General features: G+C 39.6%; 1 protein-coding gene across 4 annotated transcripts in view; it reads right to left on the bottom strand.

Moving 5' to 3' along the window:
* Positions 1–27,879, bottom strand: part of RIC1 (RIC1 homolog, RAB6A GEF complex partner 1) — a 74,517-nt gene that overhangs the window by 28,335 nt on the left and 18,303 nt on the right. For 2 of the 4 annotated variants that reach the window (XM_072152099.1, XM_072152083.1), the window contains exons 2-7: positions 22,535–22,642; positions 14,567–14,646; positions 9,239–9,346; positions 8,985–9,127; positions 7,279–7,409; positions 4,114–4,205 (exon numbers count right to left, since the gene is read on the bottom strand). In XM_072152099.1, coding sequence (XP_072008200.1) covers positions 4,114–4,205; positions 7,279–7,409; positions 8,985–9,127; positions 9,239–9,346; positions 14,567–14,646; positions 22,535–22,642 — 662 coding nt within the window. Of the gene's footprint in view, positions 1–4,113; positions 4,206–7,278; positions 7,410–8,984; positions 9,128–9,238; positions 9,347–14,562; positions 14,647–22,534; positions 22,643–27,879 lie in introns of all 4 variants that reach the window. The other 2 variants (XM_072152107.1, XM_072152091.1) reach the window with 2 other exon arrangements.

The following is a 27,879-nucleotide window of genomic DNA, read 5'->3' as shown; positions in this document are numbered from 1 at the left end:
TTTTTTAATTTAAATAAAGCAGAAGACAGACAGTGCACAGGTTGCAAGTAGTATTGCAGATCAGCACCATTCACTTCACCGTTGTGCTTGTTCAGAGCCGACCCATATACAGGGGTATATGCTTCAAAAGAAGCAGTCAAAATTTTTCTATTCCTGAAAACCCTTTATTAACCCTCTAATGGTAAAGACATCTTCTAGTGTTAATATACTGGCTACAATTTATATGTCTTTTGTTATCCTATAAAATGATCACAAAAATACAGATTTTCTGTGAATGGATACATAAGGTCACCTAAAAATCAATTGTCACAACAGTAAATTTATTGCTTAACCTATTAACGCTGAGGCTCCCATTTTTCAGTTTTTATTTTTGACTGCCCACCTTCAAAAATCCATAACTTTTTCATTTTTCCATCCAAGAGGTGTGTGAGGGCTTGTTTTCTATGTAACAGAGTGCGCTACTTACTGAAGGTATTTAATATTCCATTCAGTGAACTGGGAAGCTGGGGGAGAGGGGGTAATACTTCAAATGCAGTGAAAAAAAAAAAAAAAAACACATTTGCACCACTTTCTTGTGGCCTTGGATTTTATGGCTTTCACTGTGCGCCCCAAAAGACATGCCTCCCATGTAACTTTCATACTTCAGTGTATGAAGCAACGAGTGGTAGAATTTAAATCGTCATCTGAAGTCATAAAAAAGACACCATTTTGGAGGACTGTATGGCCTTTTCATAATTTTGTTAAAATTTTTTATCGGTTAGCGCTGAATGACAGTTCTCTGTACATCTAATGAGTTCCATTCGCTTTTTTTTTTAATTTGCACAAAAGGAAGGTAAAATTATTATGGTTCTTGTTCTTTTGGTAAAATGAGATGATCTAACTTCAGGATAATCCAGTCATCTTCAATGCAGAGGAAGGGTTGTATACCCAATTCTACGAACTGTTGTGATAGCTATGAGGAATGTAGTTTTGAAGGAAAGATGTTTAATATCAATATATTCAACTGGCTCAAAGTGAGGTTTAATAAGTTAATGAATTTAAAACTAGGAAATGTGGGGGGACAGGATTTCTAATTGTGGGTTTAAGTTGAATACACTCTTCCATAAATCTCTTCATCCGTGGATGTTGAGAGGAAGCAAAAAAAAAAAAAAAAAACACTTCTGTTTTTCTGTTTGTAAAAAGTCCATTAAATATCTAGGCAATGTTGGGTTAATGCTGATCTGGGGGCTTGTCATTGCACCAGGATCAACACCTTTTCCATACCTTGAGTTATATAGAATTTATGACTAGTTTTTCGCTTCAGGATTTAGGGTGCTAAATTTAGATTTTGTACATCTGGGTGGGGATTTTGCCCCTGTGACAGAAGATCTGGTCATAAAAAAGGAATATTTTTTTTCAGACCCATCTTCCGGAGGACTCTTGCTATTGGAACTGGGGAAAAGGCAAGTGCCAGTTCTGTATTCCAGGTCTGGGAGAAGCCTTGTGCGATTCTGACACCACATGACACTCTGAATGATGCAAGTGTTTCCAGAAGTTTCATGGCTGCCCGAATACTGCATAGGTTTTCTTTTGCTTGAACTATTTTACTGTCAGTATATTTTTCTGCATTTTGTCTGGGGGAAAAAGGAGCTCCGTTTCTCTGAGTCTAGGAGTACTCCTAAAATGTTTTTTTTCTGGCTTTAAGTCCCATTTCCAAGTGTTCACTGTCCATCCATTTTATGATCCGTTCTTTGTTTTCCTTCACCTCTTTCTTGCATTGAGCTACTGGCAACAAATCACCCAGATAAGGAGCAACACAAATATTCTCTTCCCTTAATTTGTCCTCCAGTTCTATGATCACCTTGGTGAAGGTTCCTGGCATGGATGAAATCCTGAATAGAAGAGCTCCAAATTATTGAATTCTCGTTTGCAGGGTCTTTTTTTGCAAATCAGAGGAATGGCTGACTTGACTTGTGTATTGGTATGCGATTGTGTACCATTGATCTCAATAATACGTACTAAGAAATCTTGAAATTTATTATAAACCTAAATGGCGTCATCAGCGGCGACAGCGCAGCATCACAGTATGCGACGGCCAGCGCAATCTCCCGGCCAGAGAAGAGTGAAGAAGCAGCCGGGAGCCGCAATGGGGATCGGAAGCCGCCGGGAGACGCGACGAACATCGGGACAACGGAGGGTGAGTATTAAGTTTATTTCTTTATCTGTATAGGTCCAAGCTGTATACTGCTGGGGGCCAGGCTGTATACTGCTGGGGGCCAGGCTGTATACTGCTGGGGGCCAGGCTGTATACTCGAGTCAATAGGTTTTCCCAGTTTTCGGTGGTAAAATTAGGGGTCTCGGCTTATACTCGGGTCGGCTTATACTCGAGTATATACGGTACTTTAAAACAAGTTAAAACCGCTCTCTCTGTGTACAGGAACATTCAGGCCTATCTGTATTAGACTCCTGGATGTTGGCCCATAGCTGCTTTGTTAAACCTTTATGGTGGTTTTCTTGAAAATTCTATATTGCAACTTTCTCTTCTATTTAAACGCATGAATTTTAGTTAATCTCCTCCCAACTAGTTACAAATGACTGAAGTCACCCCCCACACTTATGTCACTGCTTGGTATCTTTTCAGCTTGAAAAGAACCCTCTTACACTTCAACTTCTTCAACTTACTTTGTTTTTTCCTGCAAGTCTTTATTTTCTCTAAGAGGTGAAAATGTTGTTACATTTTAGCTAAGGCTTTTTCAATAATTGGGACCAAAAAGTAATTTACCTTGGAAGGGGATGCTACACAGCTTTATTTTAGATTTAAAATTTCCGTTCCATTGTTAACCATGGTGCATGGCGGACAGAATTAGTTAAGCGGCATTCTTTGGCGGAAAATCTGATGCTTTCCACATATGCATCCACTAAAAGACCAGTTTCTGACCTTGAAATAGGGAGTTTTCTCCTAACCCATAGAACAGTGTAAAATGCTATAGAAGTAGCAGCTATATTAGACATTAGATTTTTCATGCTGATTCGTAGGATCCTTCAGTTGTTCCGCATCTTCAAGATTGTTTTTTTTTTTTTAACCGCCATAGTGACTGGACCTTCTGCACAGGAGGGATGATCAAATAACTCATCATCCTAAAACAATTATCTAATGACCAATTAGGACAAACCGTTTCAAAGTGGCTTCTGTAGATTTATGCCATCTTCCAAGATCAGCATCGCTTCTGAAAAAGACTCATACAGCCCGTGTTCAGAATCGACGACTGGAAGCACAAACTCCGTTGTTATCATGAGCTCGAAGTTGTGCTTTTTCCCTTACCAACTTTGAATTCTCCAATTTTCCCTGCTAAAAAGGCTGCCATCAGGAGATCATCTTCTAAGGACACCCTTAAGGCTCTTTCACATTGGCCCCGTTTTTCTCATCTGTGATTCAGCGTTTTAATAGAAGCCTTACTGAGCAATAGTTTTCTAAGGGCATTTTCAAATTTCAGTTTTTTACCATTGTTATATTGCCTGTGAATTTTTTTTTTTTACGAACGTGTTCCATTTATTTTACTGATGCATATTTATGGAAGGCAATACAAGTCAATCAGTCTCATGACAGGTCAGTTTTTTTCCACTGAGACTAGGGAATCAGGCGTAATGTTCTCTAACCAACAGCACGCCGCCCCTCTCCCTGATGTAGCAGGCCTGTTTTTGAACACTACAGTTACTCAGGTGGGAGGGGTTGTGCTGTGTTCTATGTAGAGATCACACGCACCAATGCCCCAAAGTGCTCTAAATACAGCTAAAATTATTTTGGAATACCACAGCCATGAATATCACACATAATGATATAGTTCAAGAGCTCTCCAGGGCAGCTTTATAACACTTTCTGCAATTTTGTATGGACAAAACTACAGACAGATCACTTTTAAAAAAGGTGGAATAGCTAAACCAAGGGTTAAAAGTTCAGTGACCAAGAAGCAATGGAAGCATCCGGTTAGTTTTACTTTCTAAGTCACATGACAAGTCCCATTTATTTCTGCGCTGGAAATTTTAGAATACATTCTGTGATAACTATTAGTTATGCATGCAAATTGAGGTTATACCTATGAAAACATATTTTATTAACACAAGCTGAATACTTACTTGGCACATCCAAAAGCCATTAACCTGTATTTATTGTTTACTGCCACACAGGTTCCATCGACAACATCCTGTGCCCAAACCCCATGGATCTGCTGTTGGCATAAAAAAAAATATGAATTTACTACACAACAAAGTAACTTGGAAAGCAAAACAGATTGTAAAAGTTAGTAACCTACACCGATTCTTAACACTAGAATGTGTGACGTCACAATCTAAACTTTTACGTAATGGGGGCCTTTTCGGCCTCCGTGCACATCATATGGACAAACTCACATAAAGTAACTTTTACAAGATTATTTCAAAATTGCTTAATAAGACATGACTAATGCACAACATTTTAATTTTAACTTTTTTTTCCAAATTTCAAACAAAGATATGGAAAATACTCAAAAGCATGAAAAGTTGGAGTAAACTAGCTGCAGCTACATTTATTCTAACTTTTTCCTTTCAATTTTATTGATCTTCCAAACAATTTTCACATCTTAGGTTTTCTGAAGAATGTTCTTTAAAAACATTTTCCCCACAAAGGTTCCGAATCCTTCAGTTTTCCCTCTCTAAGTTTCTTGGACAAATGAAACAACACTTCCGCACGGCTCTGGTTCTTTTAGATGATGTACTGTCCAATTCTCTAGATTTTTGTGACTCACAAGCTCTACTCTTTATTTGTATAAGAAGTTTGCCAAGAGACTGAAAAATGAGCAGTGCTTCCTCCCAATATCATATTATCACAGCCCCTTCAGCAATTAGCTCACAGTGTATACTGTCCTCAGAAGGACATGCAAAGATGTTATGGCTTTATCACTCCCTCCAAAATACTTATAACATGCTCACACGGCATGATCCACCACCAGCCCCTGCACTAGCAACCCTGACTACAAATAAAGTAACTTAAACACAAACACTGCTGAGTACATGAAAAAAAATAAAATAAAAAAATAGCTGGGGGTTTTACCAAAAAAGCATTCTTATGCCAAAAGCTAAAAAATTATATGAACAACTGAACATTAACAAGAACAACACATACAAAAATACCTGCATCTAACTCAAGTAATTTAGCAGTTTATAACAAAAAAGTTACCAAGGGGCCTTTTCCAATAAACATTACAGGGTTAAACAAAACAAAGCTGGCTAAACATTTTTTCTCTAAACTGATGTGGTAGCACCGTAATTTTCCTTTTTGCCAGAAAGTGAATGAGACTCAAAAAATGATATCATGCAGGGATACAATGAAACATGCACAGCAATTCATCAATCTGATATTGTGAAACAATCTCCCAGTGTACAAAAAGGCTATTGCAAGAATACAGGGAAATCGTTATGCACTTTCTACTGTACAAGAGAGTCTTTATGTTATGCACATTACCAAAACCTATGTCTGAGAGCTCATTGTGCGCGGCTCTTCAGCTCTACCATTTCTGTTTCAGGCTTGTAATAGAGACTAGTAATACTTGCAGCCTTCCAATAGTAAATGCAGATAACAAATGGAGTTCGTTTTTATTTATATTGCACAAACGTGTGGATACGAAAAGGCTAGATTTCAGTAATTTGCCAAAGATAGAGAAACTCTACAGTCAAATAATGCACAACTTCACTTTTAAAGGATTACCTTATATACTTGAGCATAAGCTGACCTCATAAGCTGAGACCCCCAATTTTAACACAAAAAAAAAAACTGGAAAAACCTGTAATAAATGTTATGGTGGAATAAAGGTTTCCACCATAACAATGCATTGTTATGGTGGAATAAATTGTTCCTTTTATATTTATTGGAGTGCTGCTTCATCGTTGATTGATCCTGAATCTAATTTCATATATACCAGATAGAAAGAAGCCAGCGGCATGGAATCGTTGGAATTGTTATCACAGGCTCTCTCCAGCTGTGCTAAAACTATTTTATGTCAGTAACGTTACAGTTACACTTTAAATTGGACATACTGACTTCTGAAACAAAAAAACGTTACCACCTAAAGGAAATCTACATACAGTATTAAGGATGGTAAATCAAGCACACTTACAAGCTAGTGCTCACATTTTAGCTCCTTATATCCTCTTTTATGAACTAAAAAAAAAGCTTTAAAAATTACACAAATGAGGTGTTACAAAGTTATTAATTGAGGCTGGAGTTCCCGAGGCTCATTTGCATCATATTTAAAGCCTTATTTGGAAAAACAAGGTCATAAGGAGCTAAAAAAAGAGCAGATCCTGCCAGAATGGGCACACACCAGTATATCAGTGTGCTTGGTTTAAAAATCCTTAAGCATGTTGGTAGATTTTTCTTTAAAGTACATCTACAATCAACTTGTACTGATTGTAGATGTCCAAACTCACCTGCTTGGCGTAGTCGAGAGGAGGTGACATCACCGGAGCGCCTCACATGCATATATTTATAAAGACCTTACACATTTTACACTTTTACTGAGGTTCCCGAAGATAATAAAGACATTGCCATCCCCTAGAGCAGTGGTGGCGAACTTATGGCACGGGTGCCAGAGGTGGCACTCGGAGCCCTTTCTGTGGGCACCCAGCAGAGAATTTACCAAGGCTTCCTCCTGCAGTCCAAGACATCCTAGGAAGCGCCACACTCAGTGCTATTTTAAGGTGAGACTTACTTGACTGCCAAGACTACAGGAGGAGTGAGAAGATGAGGACAGAGATGGATTATCGTTGGCGCTCCTGCTTTGGGTCCCCTCAATCTTCCTCTTTAGGGGACCCAGGAGGGAAGCTTCAATCCAAATGTTTCCGGCTTTATATTGTATTGGTGTACTGAGGACTGAAATATCACATGGTCATAAGTATTCAGACCCTTTGCTGCGACACTCATATTTAACTCACATGCTCTCCATTTCCATCTGGTCCTCCTTGAGATGGTTCTACTCATTCATTGGAGTCCAGTGTTTAATTAAACAGATTGGACTTTATTAGCAAAGGCACACACCTGTCTATATAAGACCTCATAGCTCACCATGCAAATCAGAGCACATGAGAATCACAAGGTCTAAGGAACTGCCCAAGTAGCTCAGAAACAGAATTGCGGCAAGCCACAGATCTTGCCAAGTTTACTAAAGAATTTCTGCAGCACTCAATTTGAATACTATCCAAACCCATGGTATTAACAGTTTTCTTTGTGGCATAAGTAACGAGTACAGATCCTAAAAAGGCACTTACATCAGCTTTACTCGACACAGGTGTAATAAATCCAATGCGCCCATCATTAAAAACAACAGCAAACCCATCGAGAGTTAGACAGTGCTCCATATCTCGGATGTGGACACCTTCGAAATCTAAGAATGAACCTGCTGGGGAGAAAATAGAATACTGATACACAGCACATCTAACTCTGTTAAAATGAACACTGCCTGCATAGTCTTATTGTAATTCATACATCTTTGTTGACTTTTACACCGCCATTCATCTCACATTTTGCAGCCCTTTTCCACTGCACTTGGAATTTCTTTTCCTTTTCACACTATTCCCATACCCAATGTACCAAATAGACTTGCTACTGTCAAGTGGGCATCCCTGGGCTCCAGTGGGCAGCTTGGGACAGCCTGGTTGACAGCATAATTTTTCAATTAACATATGGTGTGGAAAAAAAGATACACACATTTGCAACAGAATTTTACAGGGAAAAATTTACAAAAAAATGTATGTAGTGCATTATCAATGCTCCACAATAACTTATTTGTAAAATATGGCATTGCAGATTTCTTGCATTTTCACATGTTGACAAACCAAACAGGTAAAAATAGCAACTTTATACAGCATATGCTGGAAAGCTGCCCAAACACGGACATCTTTCATCTGGCAGACTTGTCTCCATACCAGATGTTTTAATCATTTTCAAACATCAGAAATTAGAACTAAGGAACAACAAAGACAGTCTATTCCTAGAACACAAAATCTAAAGGGAGGCAGATTCTGTTCTCCATGTTAAAAAAAATATATATTATTTTTGGATGTATTTATGTAGTAATGGGGGTCGTGATGTACTCATGTAGTAGCGCATCAAAGGTTTCCTTTAAAGGGAATCCACGAGATCCTAAATGCTCCACACAAGTAAAAACATTGTGTAGGGAACTTAATAAGGTTCCCAGTTATGCCAAAAGAAAAAAAATATGAACATCGCCACCCATGACAATCTTGAAGCAACAAGTGTAAACAGGCAAATATAAGAGATGCTATACTATATGTGATCACAGGAAAATGCTCCCTAATCCCCTACTCATCTCTTCACTCTCCTTAAATAGGTTTGGTCTTTCAATCTGCTGCAATTCAAGAGTGGCAAAGATATGCCTTTGAGACAACTACTCCGTTGGTTGAGATAAAGCATTTCCACTGTGTGACGAACCCCCGCTCTCAGGTCACGCCACTGGGGGCACCTACACTACGAAACCTTACAATTTAGTACATAAAACCCGCCCACCTATGCAGGATGGCGGCTTTATACTAAATTCTTCTCTCCTAGCTCTGGTGCTCACTCAAAGCTTATCTGTCACCTCCTACACTTTGCCTATTAAAATTAGAATAAGAAGGCAAATAGGCGCTTGTCTACATAAATCCTCCAACAAGTTAGATATCCAAAATATAGACAACCCAATTAGCTATATAATTTCTTAAAATTAAGTTCTTTAACCCCGTAATGACAAAGCCCTTTTTCATTTTTGCCTCGGATTCAAAAATCTGTAAAGTAGTTATCAAACATTTTAGATACACTTTAAAATAGGGGGCTAGTGAGAGGCTTGACTTCAGATGAGAAACCTTGTTCTTTGCCAATGCCATGTACATTGACAATATTTCTGTAGCAGTTACTGTATTATGGTTTTACATTTTTTCCTTTAAAAAGGTCTTAAAAATCTAAAGGGTCATAGTACCTCTGGATGGCTGCAAGTCAACTGAAAAAGGAATGGTAGCCAAGTTGATAGCTTTCCTTCCATTTGTCATGCCTTCCCAGTGAATGAGATGAAGCAGGCAATCCTCTGTTGCCACAAGAAGGTCATCCACCATGGACTGGATGCTAGAGAACAGAAAATAAAATACACTGATGTTTAAAAAGTAGTTAAAAAGAGAAATAAACTCAATGTTTTGTATAGTTTGAATAATATATTGTGTAAGCATTTAAACATGCCTTGTTATTGGGGCCTGCAGATCCAGAACCTTCTTGGTCTCCAAGTTTAATGCTGGAGCACACTGTTCCTCCTTGTAATGAGGAATAGACTTAACATGTGAACTTCCTCTACCAAGGGAAAAAAAAGAAGATTAAAATAGAATGTAGATTAATCAAAACAAATATAAATATACTTTATTATACAAAGTGGCATTTCAAGTAGAATCACATTAATTTTTAAGTTAAAGCTAGGCTACAAATCCCATTAGAGGATAGCTGTGATGCAACTATTCCACCACATTTCTGGTTTCCACCAAGCTACAGACAAATTTTAGGTTCAGCCTCAACATGGGATTAAATAACCTTACAATAGTGATCAATGGCACCATCTGTAAATACAGTAATTTTCTTCATAAACATATGAAGAAGTGCCATTTAAGACCAGGCTACACCAGTAAAGCAATCTGAAAAATTATATTATTTTTCATCATACAAACAATAACATTCATTTTCCGAAGTGGGAATACCCCTTCAATCACTTGTCAACAGGTTTGTTGCAGAAATCTCTGCAACTGTTCTATGGATCTGAATGGGGATGGTTAAGACCCACATTAGTTACAGGAACAATCCCATGAAACTGTTGAGAGTTTTGAGAAATTTCTGCAACAAATAAACAACATTTCAACACATCTCAAAAGGCACAGGAAAAGGGAACAGGACACTTTAAATGTAGATATAAAACTCACAAGCAACATAGTACATATACAGGCTTTGTAAAAAAAACTATGGGAAAGTTCTCATACTCGTAAACCAAACACATTTTCAGTCTCTCTCTCTCTTTCAGTGTGAATTGCTATGACCTTTAAACAACAAATATGTGTTGCCAGCAGAGGCAGGGAGGAATGCCGGCCGGCACTGCCACATCAGCAGCAGCTGCGCTCCAGCTCTACTTATCTGAAGTGCACCAGCAGCACCGAGGCTTCATATACCAATACTGTTGTTCTAGGAAACACTGTCAGGTTGTTTGCTAATATATCACAAGCAAATAGGAAAGTCATTCCTTCCCCACTATGAAATGAGTATAAGTAGAACTTGTGTGACAGGCTTGTCAGTTCTATGGAAAGTACGTCAGAAGGCCCTTAGAAAAACAAAGAATTATTTTGGAGCAACCCCTAGCTACAGAATCCAGGATGGGATTTAATGTAAACCTGACAAGGTGACCAAGGCACATCTATGCAGCTTATCTTCTTAAATCATAAAGCAGGTATTAGAAGATGAATTGTTCCATATCTTGTCTCTGCAGGGTTCTTCAAGTCAATGGGAAGTGTTGAATTAGCAGCTACCCTGCACTAATAACAACATTTTATCTAATGTGGCAGCATCTAGAAAATCAATACTAGTTATCGAGGGTGGACTCGATCAAAACATTGCCCTATGCATTAGAAAGCACAGTCATTCACCAGACAACTATTCCTCTAGTTCTACCACATACACAGGCAGTATGCTACATGGTGGATGAGGAGTAGAAGTTCATGCAGGCATACTGTGATTTCATATGATCAGATACATACATGGGGTAGATTTTGCAAGTGTTAGTGGGTTAAGGACCTTAGATGACATAACTCTAGTCACATAACAAAGTGCTGAATGGGGCACAGGGAGGATTAGAAACAAGAGAAGACACATCCCCTCTCTGACTCGCTGAGGATCTGAATGTATGACAGGTAAGCTAACCAAGGATTTGGTGAGGGAAACAATATTTAACTAAAAGAAGGCTGGCATTTAGTTAAGAGGGCTCTTTGGGAACCGGTCACTGAAAAAAAAAAATCTGTTGACAGGTCTTCAGAAAAATGAATTTAAAAACTATTTACCTCTGTAATATGTTGCACCTCACATGCAAGACTTTAAAAAACAAAACCACACAGCACCCTAGACATACAAAAATGATGCTACTAAATCTGTCCAACAAGATTCCTGCTGGGATGTGAAGAAAGCGGTTGTAGACTATTCAGCAAACATAAAATGTTTGTGCAATTACAGTGAACAGAAGAAACTATCTGACATGCACAGACAAATCTGAGAGCTGTGCAAAACATGTTAGAATGTTTTTAACTGTTGCTATACACTCTTATAAAGTCTAACTGAGGAAGCACACATTCACAAAATAACTCATGAAAGATAAAAGAGAATTAAATATTCAAATGGTTTCGTATGTTCCAGAGGTCGCATTTGATTGTCTTCTGGCAGAGTAAAAGTACTCATGTTGGTATTTTGAGGAACATTTTTTAGCTGAGGAGCAGTATGACATTAATAGTAAAGCAAGTAATTAACATGTAAGCATATATGTTGTCACCCAGCACCTAACATTCTTGCATTCAGCGGGACAGTCCATGTTTTCAACCGCTGTCCCGGGCGATTGGAAGATTGCCCTGGAGCTGCCCCTCACTGCCCATACATCTCGTACATTACAACTGCAGAGCTGTGGAGACATCGGGGTCAGGAGGAGGAGGTATTAGCCCCCTCAAAGTCACATTCAGATCCTTGACAGAAGAGGGAGTGGGACTGCTGCAGGGGAATGAGGGAAGGTAAGTAACAAGTTTTGTTTGTTTAAATACCAGCAACAAGAAGACAGGGGGCCACAGTATGAGGGAGGATGGGGGAGGACAGCAGGCCACAGTATGAGGGCGATTGAACACAGGATCCACAATGGGAAGAGGAGGAAAAGAACTAGTTGCTGAGAGGGGGTCACAATATGAGAGGGAGATGGGAGGGGGTAGGAATACAGAAATCTTGGGCATCAAAAGTATAAGGGGGGGGGTAAATAAAACTGGGGGACAAATTGTAAAGGGAGGATAAAATTAAAGAGTTGTCCTTATATGTTGGCGATTTGCAGTAGGGGGTATTTTATGGTCCACAGGAGGGTTGGCCACAGGGGGGGCATTATACTATGTAGGGTCCATTAAAGGACATCTAACCCCAGGATCAAAGATTGTAAACCAAACGCACAGACATACTGCTGTGTGCCCCCTAAGGAAGGATCAACTCTTGTTTAAGCTTCCTTTGACTTTGTTTTTAAGAAAAAAAAGGCTTTAAGTATCATGCAAATGAGCCTAAGGGGCTCAAAACTTTATTAACACCTAAGTAGCATGGGCCCCACAGTCTCATTTACATAATTTTAGAAGCCTTTTTTTGTAAAGGAAGAGCAGATCCTACCAGAGAGGGTACACACCAGCATGTAAGTGTGCTTGGTCGATATTTCTCATGCACAAATGGAATATTTAGGTAACTCAACATCTAACCTGCGCTTGGGGCGGCATTCAACCTTTGCTGTAGATTCTCTACGTGCAATGCAATTATCAAAGCCGTTTCCCCATCTAGACTATTTGTGATAGTCTGTGGATGTGTAAATCTACCATCAAAATCAAGAATGATAAACCTGGGACACTTAGGGTTCTTTCACATGTTTTCCAGATACAGTTTACAAAATCAAAAGCAGTTGTGTATCATAATGGATGAGAACATATCATTGACAGGTACTACTACTCTTTTTTTCAATGCACTCCTGGTTTGGACATCAGAAACTGCATCTGAAAAACGGATTGTGGGAACAAACCCTCACTCATAGATCTTATATTTGTTATCCATGGCCTTTTCCTTCTAAAAGCGAATGAGCCTGAGGGGCTTTACAGACTATTAAACCGTCTCACCGTGCTCCTGCAGTGCTTCGTCCCTCCCACAGCAGAGGAGGTTTCAGCATACAGTGCTGCACAGGGTAAACAGCCTGTGAAGCTAGATCACTAAAGAGAGCTCTGGTATCTCCCCTAGAGTCCATCTGGTTCATTAGCATACTTTTAAAAGTTGAGGTAATTAATTGAAAAAATACAAGACGATTACCGCAGTCACTGTGCCTTGATCTATGAGTAATTTTTATTTATTTATCATTTTTGATAAACCCATAACCCATCTTGTATATAACTCGAGGACTGCCAGTATTGCATGTACACAGCCCTATATTAGCAGCAATTATTGGGAACAAGGTTAATAGGATTGCTACTTCTCGATAACTAGTCAACAAGAACTGGTCATAGAAAAAGGGGGAAAAAAATGTGAAAATGCATGCATTTTGTAAAAAGGAACATGTTTTACATTGGTAATGTATCATTTTGTTTGATTCGGTCTGTCAATATTCCAATTACACAGCAATGCACAGATTCTCACAATACACTGAACTACAGGATTCTTAGGTTATAACTGCTTTTGGTATGCACCTCTTCCCAAACATAATCCTCCCCCTTTATTTGCCGTAGTCAGGACAGCGTGCAGGTAGAAAATGTCAAGACCGTGTATACTGGAGTAGTGATCACCTATTGTAAGTGTCCAGCTCAAGAACGCTGAATAGTGGATTAAGCTACACAGGGTCAGCAATCAGCCCAAATGATAAACCATATATAGCAACTGGCAATCAAATAGGTTCTGTTTTATTAATCTTACACATAAATAAGGCAGTTCAGCTAGAATTATGAGGCGTTTCAGTAAAATTTAAAGGTTCAAGTTCAAGGTTGTCATGCAGGAACCGGAGTGGATTTCTTTACCAAGTAAATAGCAGAAGTGGAAAAACCTTGTGTTGATAACTGAAGGGGTTATTCATGTTTTGCAAAGAATAATAAAAAATGCTCCTATGTTAGTTTAGACAAAAAAAAAAACCCTGCCAAACACTACCAATCCTTAATTCAGAACTACAGGTTCCAGCAGTCTCAACCATTTATCAATGAATAGCAAAAAGTGTGACATGCCATAGAGCCATCACACCCTAAGGGCAGCAGTAACTGCAACAGTCATGTGCCATAAGCAAGCAAACAGAGGTTAGAGGACTGCCATGGCTACAGCGACAGACAGTGCAAAGAACAAGTATGTACTGGTCTTTGTTTTCCATCGAAGCATTTGGGCAATTACATTTTACCACATACATCAACCTAAACTCTTTTGTCAAATGGGTGTATCCAGTGTCTCTCTCACTCCAGGACTACCCAGCTAACAATAGAGACTTCCCATCTGATATATAGGGCTGAAAATGTCTACATTTATTACTTCAGCTATATATTCCAGATGTGCCAGAATCAGTAGAATAATGGAAAAAAAAGTCCTCTTTAATAGAAATTATCAATAAAATTACCATTATAGTATACAGACTTATTATGCACTACAAGCCTGACATACAGGCTAAAGACGTCACTGTAGACTCCGGACCTGCGCCCGCTGATGTCTAAAGTCAGCGGGTGGTCCAAGAGGAGTTAACATTAAAAAGCTTGCAGGGTAAAAAAAACAAAAAAAAAAAAAAACACTACTTACTTTGGATATACAGGTTCGTATAAATACTTGTCCTCGGCAACAGGAACAATGTCAAAGAAGAGAATGTATCCATTGGCAGTCTGGAAAATAAAACAAACAACAACATTATACAAGTAACGGCAAAAAGAAAAGGGAAAAAAAAAACAAAACAAGTTATTACTTGAAGGGAACCTGCCATTCAAATAAACCTATCCAAAAGTGTCTCCACTTTGCACTAAAATTGCCAATATGTACGCTGTTCATTGGTCACAGCCTCCAGCCACGATATAGACTGCCAGCTCCTGCAGTATATAGCCTGCTCACCCCACCCCCCATTATAAAGCCATCCAGCCCCTGCCCAGAGAATGTCAAGCCTTAAATTTAAAAAAATAAAATAAAAAAAAAATTTAACACTGTACTCACCTTTCCAGCGTCCCCCACAGGTCTTCTTGCTTCGGATACTCCGCTGCCTCTTCAGGTCCCCACCCACAGCCAGCACAGACAGCCGCTTGCTTACGTCATTGTTTGCGCACCGCCAGCATAGCACAGGGACCCAAAGAGGCACTGGAGCACCCAAAGCAAGAAAAGGACCAGCATTGGAAAGGAGAGTACAGTGTTAGGTTTTTTTCAGCACAATTTTTGTGCTGGAAAACTAGGCTTAGTTTTAGGAAAACTCGAGTATATTTAATGAAAAGTAAAAATACATATTCAGATTTATAGGAGAGTCCTGTAGACATGGACTTTGCACCAAAGTTTTGACATTATCTGTTGTCACTGCAAGTGACATGTAATAGAGGAGTTATCTTATGCTGTAACCTTGTTAATCATATATGTGGCGACAACTGCAAAACAATCCCCTAAAGCAGTGATGGCTAACCTATGGCACTGGTGCCAGAGGTGGCACTCAGAGCCCTTTCTGTGGGCACTCAGGCCATCACCAGAGATGACTCCAGGTATCTTCCTGCAGTCCCAGACAGCCGAGGACTTGCTGTGCACATAGCTATTTTAAAGTGACAGCTCTACCTGGGACTATTTTCTGCTATATTGGTGCCTCAGGGTGCTGGTATCAATGAAAACTGTGACAAAGAAGGGAGTATAAATCACAAATTACATTTCTGTGTTGGCACTTTGCGATAAATAAGTGGGTCTTTGTTGAAGTTTGGGCACTTGGTCTCTAAAAGGTTTGCCATCACTGCCCTAAAGAATTAGTAATTAGTAAGAATTAGTTAGTCAGGATTAGGGGCCATAGTGATAGTACTGTATATTGTACCTTTAAAAGGGGCTTTCCCATGAACAAAAATTAGGCCCTATCCACGGGATAAGCACTAACTTGCTGATCAGTGGGGGTCTCAGTGCTGAGACCCCCACAGATCAAGAAAATGAGGGGTCCCATGTACCCCGCTGCGATCAGCGATCTCCGCCAGCTCCATAGAGCAGGTTGGTCATGTGCGGCTGTCTGCTCCATTAGTCTGACTGAGCAATGAGGGGTCTTATGGAATTATCCCCAAAAAGTTTTTTTGCAAACTATATGCAGGCTTTCCTAGGTCTTGCGCTAATGAGAGGCTTCCATCAGCAGACTGCCATAAAACCCCACCTGGTGGAGGGCTGCAGTGATAGTTGATTTTGTGGAACTTTCTCCCATCTCCCTACAGCATTGATGATGCTCAGCCACAGTGATCATGGGGTTCTTCTTTAACTCTCTCACCAAGGTTCTTCTCCCGCACTTGTTTAGTTTGGATGGACGGCCAGGTTGAGAAAGAGTTGTGGTCGTCCTGAACTTCTCCCATTTAAAGAGGACCTGTCACCAGATTTTGCCCCCCTGACTTACAATGTCTGCTGATAAAGGGTTACAAGCCCTTCCTATATCACCTAAAATTAGCTGCCAGTGGGGCACTGTACCTTAAATACAGCCATTTTGCTGACACTCCTGAGAGAGGAGAAGAGCCAGTGAATCACAGAACAGTATTGTGACTGACAGCTCTGTGTCTCTTCAAATCACTGGTCTGCCTCCTTGTACTTAGGGACTGACTGCTAATATTAAACTACAGACATATAAAGCTTTATGTACAGATGGGAAATATTGTGTCAATTTTTTGTAACAGTGCCTTGTGTTACATTCATGACATGTGACCAGTGACATCGCAGGTCCTTCAGACTTCCAAGAACAGCAAACTGTACACCATGTATGTGATTACATGAGATCCATGGAGGATGGAGAGGAGTTGAAGTCCATGGAGGCTGCTGTGACTTCATGTGCTGCAGAAATTCTTTTTTTTAACCTTGACCAGATCTGTGCCTTGGCACAATTCTGTCTCTGAGCTCCTTTAGCAGTTTCTTAGACCTCATGGTGTTTAATTAAACAATGGACTCCAATGAAGGAGTAGAACCATCTCAAGAAGGATCAGAAAGAAATGGACAGCATGTGAGTTAAATATAAGTGTCACAGCAAAGGATCTGACTACTTATGACAATGTGATATTTCAGTTTTTCTTGTTTAATAAATTAGCAAAAACACCTACATTTCAGTTTTTTTCTGTCAAGATAGGGTGCAGAGTGTACATTAAAGGGGTTGTCCGAGTTTAAAAAAAAAAAAAATATATATGTGGCCGGGAGGGGGGTGACTAAAACAATAAAGCTGTACTTACCTCCGGTGCCCTCCGGTATCCAGTATCCTCCGGTACTCAGCTTCCGGCCGGCCGTGGCCGGGTACGCCTATCCGTCCCTATACACAGCATTGTGTATAGGGGCCGGAAGGTTGTCGGGTCCGGCCGGAACTGAGTCCAGCGCTGCTCCGGCGGCCATGTTTGTTTACATGGCGCCCGGACCGGAGCGACAGCAGCGCTGGATACGGGAGGGCACCGGGAGGTAAGTACATCTTTATTGTTTTAGTCAGCCCGCTCCCGGCCACATATAATTTTTTTTTTTAAACTCGGACAACCCCTTTAATGAACAAAAGAACTTTTATGATCTTACCATTTGGCTGCAATGAAACAAAGAGTGAAAAAGTGGTCTAAATACTTTCTATATCCACTGTGTTCTGGCGATGGAAGGATTTAGGCCATGGGTGAACAGCATAGACATTTATAGGAAACGTAATAAATTATATACTTGTGGAGTCAAAGTAGTTCCATTTTATCACGACTCCGACTACTCAGCCCTGACCATCACCCACAAATTCCAGGGTAATTTGACTGTTATCCATATATTTATGGATGGGATCTTTGGCTATGCAGCAAATGGGCAAATATAGGCCACCAGTTTTATGACATGAAATAGAGGCTATTTAACTTACCAGAGTTTGTGGTAAAGTGCAAGTTCAGGGTTGTATCATATTTTACTCTGGTAGCTGACATAGATTTCAGATTCATGCAGCTGCCCATTCAGATGTGCCAAAACTTACTCATTTGCTGTACTTGCATAATAGGTTTGGCACATCTGAATATAGTATAGCAAGTCATCTCATTTATATGCTCTTTTTTTGTCATTTGTATAAAAAAAAAAAAAAAAAAAAAAAGCAGAAACATTAGAAAGCATTATTTGGTGGTAATGGGTTAGAGGAGATGGGGAGAGCAATGGAATGTGTTTACAGAAGTAACTAGCCATTAAAACCCCACAGTATGCCATCCCGTCATCTTTAATAAAAAAACAGAAAAAAAAAAAAACAGAAAAAACAGTGAACAACCCAAGGCAAAATGTGTAATAAGGAGTTAACTGACAAAACTTCTTAGACTGTTATTTTCTGTCAGGCAGTCCCTTTCTATTCTTACAGCATTCCATTCATACATACTTCATGCTTAAAGGCCTCAGGGGACTCTTCAAAACCCTTAGAGCACAGGGCAAAACATTTCTATTCAAAGTATTAAATGTTATCAAGGCTCTAAATAAGAAATAAGTGCTCCACATACTGAAGAAAATTAGAGATTCTATTAAAAGCATATTGCCATTTTCTAAAATGTTGTGTAAAATTTTATACATTCTTTAGAGTTTTATCACTGTCATAACTTGTGATATGCGAGACCAGTACAGCTGTGTTTCAACCATTTCGGACCTTACAGCATAAGTCTCTATGAGGCAGGGAGTCAGGTTTACACAGCCATAGGCCTTTACAAAATGTGAGGCTGGAGAACCCTGGAGTTTTAAAAGAAAAGGAAACAAAAAAGCATGGATAAAGCCATTTATAGGTAAATTCAAATCAGTCATTCAAGAGTTTTTTATACTTCGGTGTACTGAGCTGTGGGTGGCATCTTTTTTTTGCAACTTATAATTAAGTTTTCAATGTTAACATTTTTAGTATTGTACGACCTTTTGATCACTTTTTATTGATTTTTTATATTTTTAAAAATGGCAAATAAGTGCCATTTTCCGCTACGGGGTTGAATGCAGTGAAAAACAGCCATTATATTTTGATAGAACGGGCATTTTTGGACGCGCCGATACCGAATGTGTTTTTTTTTTATTTTTACAGTTTATTATATATACTCGAGTATAAGCTTAGTTTTTCAGCAAAAAAGATAGTTTTTTTAATGGTAAAATTAGGGGCCTTGGCTTATACTTGAGTATATACAGTATATCAATGCGATCGGTGCTTGCAGGGATGTGCGGATGTTACCAGTAAGTCTTTGCTGCGATATACAGCAAAGACTTACCGGCTATGGAGAGGGCTCAGCCCGTGAGACCTCTCCATGTACCCGCAGCAAGGGGTTAAAGGGGGTTGCCCATGTTTACACAATAAAGATAATTTTTTATCCCCTTACTTCACAATCTTTAACCCCTTCTTGACAAACAGGTAATGTTTATGAGAAATGTTTTCTAGTACTAGAGACTTGAGGAATCCAAAGCCAAACAAAACATGTCTCTGCATAGATTTTCCTCTTTCTACACTGCCATATTTGCCTTACGTAACAAGAATTTAACAAGAATTGCAAACACCCATGTAAAAGAAACATTGTTTTGTGTGGAGCCCACATGTATCTGGTGGCATACATAATATAACATAGTCCATGACCTTCCTGTGCCTTTCCAGACATAGTGGGTTATGTCTAGGGGAGATTTCAAATCAGAACATAAAGGATCTGACTAAACGGATAACAGCATCATGTAGTTATGATCCAGTACACTAAAGCAGACTGTTAGTCTGTTTAAGGTTTCATTATTTTCCTGGCTCCTTCATTGAATAACAGGAAACCGGTTGGTGGAAAGAAATCTGAAACCCTCCATTTCTTAGCTCCTCAAGTTATGCAGCTGTTACTTGGGAGAAAAAGCTATGACAGTTTGAATATCTTCTGCTGATGTTTTATTAGGTAGAGGCAGGTCACTTCTACATTGATGCGTCAGTCAGAGCTTACACAAATACTAAATATTACATAAAAAGAACAGCTAACTAAAGAAAAGAAGGAGCCATAGACAGTATAGGAACTACTAATACTTGGACAAATAAAGAACAAGTACACCTCAACAAACGCAGAGAGTGACTGCAGCCGCACACAAACATGAGCTTTGGATCCCTGATCTACAGTTTCAGCTCTCCACGATCAGTTTGCTGGGACTTAAGGATTGAAGGCTAGTATATTCAATGCAATCTAGATCTACTAACCTAAAATAGTTGAAAATTGCTATACCGTCATTCTGTATTTAAAAAGAAACAAAACACATTTTATTTTTCTACTCAAAATGGAATGCATCTTTATTGTACTGAGACATAAATAGGGGAATCCATAATTCTTACAAGTCAATGAAGCCCATCATTTACTAAAAAAAAAAAAAAAAAACACACTTCTACCGCTCTACAATGTAGGTTTCTGACCACTAGGGGTTGGTCCGCTGGTTGTTAGGAGAAAGTTGGGACACTTCTGGGGTCTTTCCTCTTTTTTCTCAATTGCTTGGAGTCTTAGAAGTCAAACCCTAAGCAACTATCCCTATCGACTACATCAAAAATATGTGGCATTTGAAGTACAAACACAGCAGGATTGTACATAAAATGTTGTCACCTACCTCCCCACACTAGGTGAAAAATGACATAAGGCATGCATGGAAAAAAAAAAAGTGTTGGGTATATTTTTAATGGGAAGTCTCAGCAAAGGAAAATTGTGGTGGATACAAAAAGGGAAAATTTATCATCAAGGTTGTGGCCTCTGTCCAGTGACTAAACTTAAAGGAGTTGGCCACTATTCAATAAATCTACCTTTGCCTCCTGTGAGAGCTTCAGCCTTTCCCTGTTATCCTCATGCTGCACTTTGGATATACACAACTTCCTGTTTCTCACTCCATGAGTCCATCCAGTAGCCTCCAGTGTGACATACACAGGTGGGGCAGCAGAAGGAGGAGTCATAATCTCCTGCTGCAGGTCCCTCCTATTTATCAGTGTTCACACAACAAACATCATACAGAGTGCACAGAGAGTCTGCACACAGCAATAATGGAAGCATCAGGGATGATGAATCAATTGGTGAGCATTAAGGAATTATTATTAAGGCAGTAAAAGCACATGGGCTATTTATTTACAAGAGTGGCCAACCCCTTTAAAGAAACTTAAAGTCAACAAGCAGGTCAAAAAACTTTTCCTGCAGTCATGGCAAATACAAATGTAGATCTAATGTGGACCAAGCATGACAGTACAAAGTACAAAAAAAAAAAAAAAAAAAAAAAAAGAGGAAACAGCAGAGATTCACTTCTTTAAAAATAAGTGGAGGAGAAAAATAAGTAATTTTCCCCAAAATTGGCAATAATAGTATGAATACCAAATGTGAATAATAAAAGATGTGCGTTCCCCAAAATAAGGTTCAAAAAAGTAATCATAATTTAATGTAGCCAAGCCAAGCCAAGCCAAGTCCTTGCACAACCCAATTGGGGGCTATAGATTTTCAATCCGGTAACATCTACTTGGTACTCTTTCACACTACCGTGGTTGTTCCATGATTCATGGACCACGCAGTGTCCTGTTACATGGACCACACAAAGTGCAGAGGATTGGATTTTATGCACCATAGTTAAATACCATGCAAGATCCCTTCTTCCCTGCAAGACCAGCAGTGCCAACACTGTAATCATGATTATAGCACAGCCCTACTATGCCACCAGAAAGCAGGTCCTCCGTGCATCATATATCATGATGATGAATAAAGTCCTGACCTGGACATTGTGGTAGGCCCATGAAACAGAACACTGCACAATCTAGTCCGGTGATGGCGAACCTTTTAGCGACCCAAGTGCCAAATATACATTAAAACTTTATCAGTGTCCCATGGATAACAGCACTGTTGAAAGAAGGAGGGCAAATCCCCCTGTACAGGAAGAATCATGGGGCCAGCAGGAAGACCTTCAAAGTAATCCAGCCTTTTCCACACCTTCTCACTCTTCCTGCAGTCCCAAAGAGCCATGATGTGTTACTTTAAAATAAGGCAGCATATCTTGAGTTGCCTGGGACTGCAGGGTTATGCTGGGTTGATGGTTTTGGTGCCCACAGAGAGGGCTCCAAGTACAAACCCTGGCCCCTGTGCCATAAATTCGCCACCATGTATGTTTTTTTAATGCAATGCCCTATCTGTCTTAACACTATTAACATTAATTTTTAAAATTGTTGCTTTCCCATAGAGAGAGGGAAGAAGAAAAAAAAAAAAAAAAAAAAAAAAAGAAGAGAAGGTCATGGGACTGATTTCATCCCCATTATAAGGGTCTTGTTACCTCATCCTGCCAGATGAGACAGTCACTTGCAACCAGAATGGTAGCCAAATATGCGCAAATCCCTGGGAGTCATGAGAGTGGCAAAAAGAAAACAATCATGGCCCAAATTCCACAGACACAAATAAAGCAGGCCTTGCACGTATGCAGACACCTCTTCTCACTCCTCGTTCATTATTATCAGAGGGAACAGAGGACAGAAGAATCTATTCTGGAGGACAGAGACCTTAAGTCGGAACATGCCATAAATGTCCATTTTTAATGCCATTCATTAGCATACGACAGGGAAAATCCACATATAAGAATACTTACTGTAACGACAATGACACTGCTGTCTGGCCTCCATTCCGACTGCTTGTATGTTCCAAACTGGGCCACAGCCTTTGCGGACTCCTTGTAGCTGGCTATTAATACACTGGGCTGAAAAACACATGACAAAAATTTGATTACAAAACAGGCAAACATTATTGAAATAACTGATCTCACAAGCAGTGCCCAGTGGAGGTTTTTGGTGGGTCAGGGATAGCTACTTAATGCTTATCCTCAGGGTACAGTCACATGTGGAGTTTTGGTTGCACTGAAACGGGTGCATTTTCAAATGTTACTATGCATTTTCAGTCAAAATGTTCACACAGCTGCTTTCACTTACAGCAATAAAGAAAACCGCTTACAAAGCAGCCAAATGCATAGTAACATTTGAAAATGCATGCGTTTTGACCCAACCAAAACGCCATATGTGAACCAACCTTGGCATAGGCCATCAATAGTGGAGCAGTGGGGGTGGATTGTTAGCCAGAATTAGTCGGCTCTGTATACCTGTAGGGCAAAGTCACTGCATCCATGGCTCCCACTGAAAGTGAACCATAGCTGTAGCTACAGCGTGCAATCACTATAGGGAAACTGATAAATAGTTATTCATGGCCAATCTCTTAAAATAAGATTTTTATTAATGTAAAAAAACATTTAAAAAGTTTACCAACACAAACAAACAATCTTGAAATATTAATGTATTTACACAGACCACCAGAACAGTTCATAACTTGTCAGTTTTGCAAGGCTGTACATACGTCCCCCATAGACGGCAATGGCCACAAACAGCAATGCATGTCCTATCTTTCCCCGTAGTACGGCCCGTACGTAATTTATTTCAACGGAGAGGGGAGGGGTCACCTCAACATCGTGCCGGACGTATGCCCACGCGGCCGTAACCGAGCGGGCAGGTGTACATCTAAATGCACCCTTAGAAAGGCTAAATCTGCAGGTATACAAGAAGTAGTCAGGCTCCTCTCTGACCAAACACAGATTGCAATGGTCAGATATGTCTCCAACTGTGGGAGTCACAAGGAAAATGTAAAGTGCCCCTAAATCTGTGTAGCAGCCCCTACAGACTGGTGTACTAATCTCCATATAAGTTAGGTGGTGAAAGGTCCTCTTTAAATGTATTGGTAGTTTTCCTTTATATAAAAAAAAAAAAAAAAAAAAAAAAAAAAAAAGGGGTGTTTGCATTGCTGGCAACAAACAAATATTTGAAAGACCAAAAAGATACATACACAAAGAATTGTAAAACGTTGCAGAACATCAAGCTACATTAATGTGAACCTTTGCAACTTTCAATTTCACATCCACAACTAAAATAACCTAAAATCAGGAAGAGTATCAAATTACCAGCCAAGACGTTAAAATCCATTGAAAAAGAAATGTATTGAAAGAAAAAAGTAAACTACATAGCTCACCATCTGTAATTTAAGATACATGGGGGACCTGCAGTCTTATTTAGACTTGCTGTCAAATAGAGACAAGTGGTAACAGGAACCACCAGGTTGGAAGTACAAGCTAGTTTGCCACTTTATATCAGTCCCTATTAGCCGACATAAATTTCATGAACTTGGACTACCCATCTGCACGGTTTAGCAGAGCTGCACATTGGGAGTGCACAAAATCCTCGATTTTCATACAGCTACAAAGTCCATTTTGTACCTGGACCGTCTCCAGGTATGAAGAGATATTTGGGATTGTGAGCACATGTTACTGTTCTTTAAACATCATTATAATTTGAAACAACATCCACTAGAACAATAGCAGATCTGTTTCACCAGTCCTCGTCTTGAACACCCAACCAAACAGCACATGTATTTTAGTGCCACTACTTGTTTCTTCACTTTGTGCATTTGCATCTTCCACCACCGAGGATCTATACATATTGATCATTATCGTCGCTATTTTGCCCCTTGATGCCTTCTACTTGTGGAGCCATTGGAACTGTTGCTTTGTGACTCTGCTGTGCCTCAGAAACTTTTTCTTTTGAATTTGCTTACCACACACGCATTTTTGACTTAGAAACCACAGTGACTTTTGTCACATGACATGAAAATGGACTTGCACTGCACCTAATAATGGTCCATGGGGGTCACCTTGCAAGTGTGTCTACTCTACTGTTGCTATGCATATGCTACCTGGCCATCTAGATGCACCCGTCTATGAGAGGGTAGGTTAGCCTAGATTTTTATCAGGATAGGAGGACATACATCTTCCTTCTTTTTGAAACTATAGTGCCTTTCCTTTGTCTGCAGGCCATCTGTAAATCTTCAGCTGTAGTTAACAGTAAAAAAATAAAAAGTGGTAAAACAAAGACACAGCTCCATCTATGAAAAACCAAGTCTTGAGTGCAGAGCACTGGGGTGGAGGTAGGGCCACATCTGCGACAAGGCAAGATGAGTATCTCGCCTCAGGCGGCAGAATGCAGAGCCCTTTGGGGAGTGGAACAATTTCCAATTCTATGGTGGGCGATTTGGGTGCCCTTTAGCGCCCACCTGGTAAATCAATCAATATGCCGGCTGTCTGGGTCGCTCATACTATGCAGGGACACAGGCAGCATGTGATGACGTCACAATGCTTGTGTCTCTGCAGGGGGCCTCTGCTGAAAAGAGGCGGGAGAAGAAGGAAGCCACGCGGCATGGGAGCACACTGCCTGCAGGAAAGTTTTATTATTTTTATTGGTAGTATGGATTAAACTGAAGAAGGGGGGTTTGTGTGATCTATATATACTCACGTGAGGGCCTGGATACTCTCTTTTTAGTTGAAGGCTGTGTATATAATTAAACTTGTTGGGGGAATCTATAGGTATATATGGTTAATATTAAACTAGGGGTGACTATATAGCAGGCTGTATATAGTAAAACTGAGGAGGGGGATCTAAATATGGGGGCAGGTTATTAATTAAACTGGAGGGTACTATATGGGGGCAGGTTATTAATTAAACTGGAGGGGGTGGGTTATATGGGAGACTGTTTATAATTATTACTAGCGAGTCCTGTATATGGGGCTGGATTTAATTGAAAGGAGGGGTGTTTAAAGGGTACATAATATGACTAGGCTAGGAGGGCTGTATAGATGGGGACAGATTTTATTTAAGAAGGAGAGGGTCTGTATATGGGAGCTGTATATAATTTAATGGAGGGGTGTATATTGAGGCATTTAAATATATTAAAGGGGGTGCTATGCATGCTATAATTTCAGTAGAATATTTAGATATAATGAAGGGATGTTTTATATGTGAGGGAGAGTAAAGTCAGTTGTGTTGTGAGGTGTATATATATCGTTTAGGAGTACAGTGTTGTTATCCAGTTGACTTTAACCCCTTAATGACCGCCCTATCGGGTTTTTACGGCGGTCATTAAGGGTACTTCTTCTGATGCGACGCCTTTCTACGGCGGCGCATCAGAAGAAGTTTTTGGGACACCGGGTCTCGCTGGTGCCGGTGTCGGGCTGTGATATCACAGCCCAGACCCGGCACTAACACCCGGGATCGGAAAAACTCCGATCCCGGGTGTTTAACCCCTTGCACGCCGCGGTCAAGCATGACCGCGGCGTGCAAGTGTGTCCCCCGTGGATCGGACCCCCCCGGTGCTTACCGGGGGATCCGATCCCTCCTGCCGCTGCCCCGGGTTCCGACGAGTGACCCGGGGCTGTCGGCTCCTCTTCTCACCGGGTCCTGCCTTCCTGGCAGGACCCGGCTGTAAGTAACTGAGCATGCGCAGCATGCTCAGTTACTTTCACTATACACTGCAATACAAGTGTATTGCACTGTAAAGGCTTGAATAAGCGATCGGATGATCGCTTATTCAAGCCAAGAAGTAGAAAATGTAAAAAAGTAAAAAAAAAAAAATTAAATCTTTTTATAATATAATTAAATAAATAAATAAAATAAAAGTCCCATAATCTCCCCAGTAACACATAAAATGCAAATAAAGTATATAAAACACAAAACACGTACATATTTGGTATCACCGCGTCCGTATTAATCTGTACAATAAATCTAAATCAATATTGAACCCGCTCGGTGAACTACGTAAAAAAAAACTCGAAAAACTTCCCATAATATACAATTTTTCATCAAACACCATCACAAAAAATGTTCTAAAAAGTGATCAAAAAAAGTTACGGTACCTAATATGATACGACTGAAAAGAACAACTGTTTTCGCAAAAAATAAGCCCTCAACCAGATCTGACAACAGAAAAATACAGAAGTTATGGCCCTGGAAAGTTGTCAATAGTAAAAACAATGCGATTTTCTCCAATATTGGTTTTGCTCAGGAAAATTGAGCAAAATAAGAAAAACTATATAAATGAGGTATCACCGCGTCCGTATTAATCTGTACAATAAATCTAAATCAATATTGAACCCGCTCGGTGAACTACGTAAAAAAAAACTCGAAAAACTTCCCATAATATACAATTTTTCATCAAACACCATCACAAAAAATGTTCTAAAAAGTGATCAAAAAAAGTTACGGTACCTAATATGATACGACTGAAAAGAACAACTGTTTCCGCAAAAAATAAGCCCTCAACCAGATCTGACAACAGAAAAATTCAGAAGTTATGGCCCTGAAAAGTTGTCAATAGTAAAAACAATGCGATTTTCTCCAATATTGGTTTTGCTCAGGAAAATTGAGCAAAATAAGAAAAACTATATAAATGAGGTATCACCGCGTCCGTATTAATCTGTACAATAAATCTAAATCAATATTGAACCCGCTCGGTGAACTACGTAAAAAAAAACTCGAAAAACTTCCCATAATATACAATTTTTCATCAAACACCATCACAAAAAATGTTCTAAAAAGTGATCAAAAAAAGTTACGGTACCTAATATGATACGACTGAAAAGAACAACTGTTTCCGCAAAAAATAAGCCCTCAACCAGATCTGACAACAGAAAAATTCAGAAGTTATGGCCCTGAAAAGTTGTCAATAGTAAAAACAATGCGATTTTCTCCAATATTGGTTTTGCTCAGGAAAATTGAGCAAAATAAGAAAAACTATATAAATGAGGTATCACCGCAATCGTAGTGAACCAGAGAATAAAGATAAAATATTATTTTTACGTTACGGTGTGCGGGGGGGGGGGGGGGGGAATGCTCACAATCCAAAATAAAAATTGATGATTTTGTTTGTGTCCCCCTTGAAATAGTTAATAAAATCTCATGAATAAGCTTTAGACTCCCAAAATAAATTATTTATACATTGTATCTCATCCCATAAAAAATAAGCCCTCATATGATCGCATTACCAAAAAAAATAAAAATTTATAGGTCGTACAATGTGACAATACAAATCTGCTGTGGACGGCGCCTCCATTCATTCTATGCTCGG

This window comes from Engystomops pustulosus, chromosome 1 (genome assembly GCF_040894005.1).
Source record: "Engystomops pustulosus chromosome 1, aEngPut4.maternal, whole genome shotgun sequence".
In the NCBI taxonomy this organism is placed as follows: Eukaryota; Metazoa; Chordata; class Amphibia; order Anura; family Leptodactylidae; genus Engystomops; species Engystomops pustulosus.
Note: the sequence above shows the minus strand (reverse complement) of the source record. Positions and strands in the feature narration are given on the sequence as shown.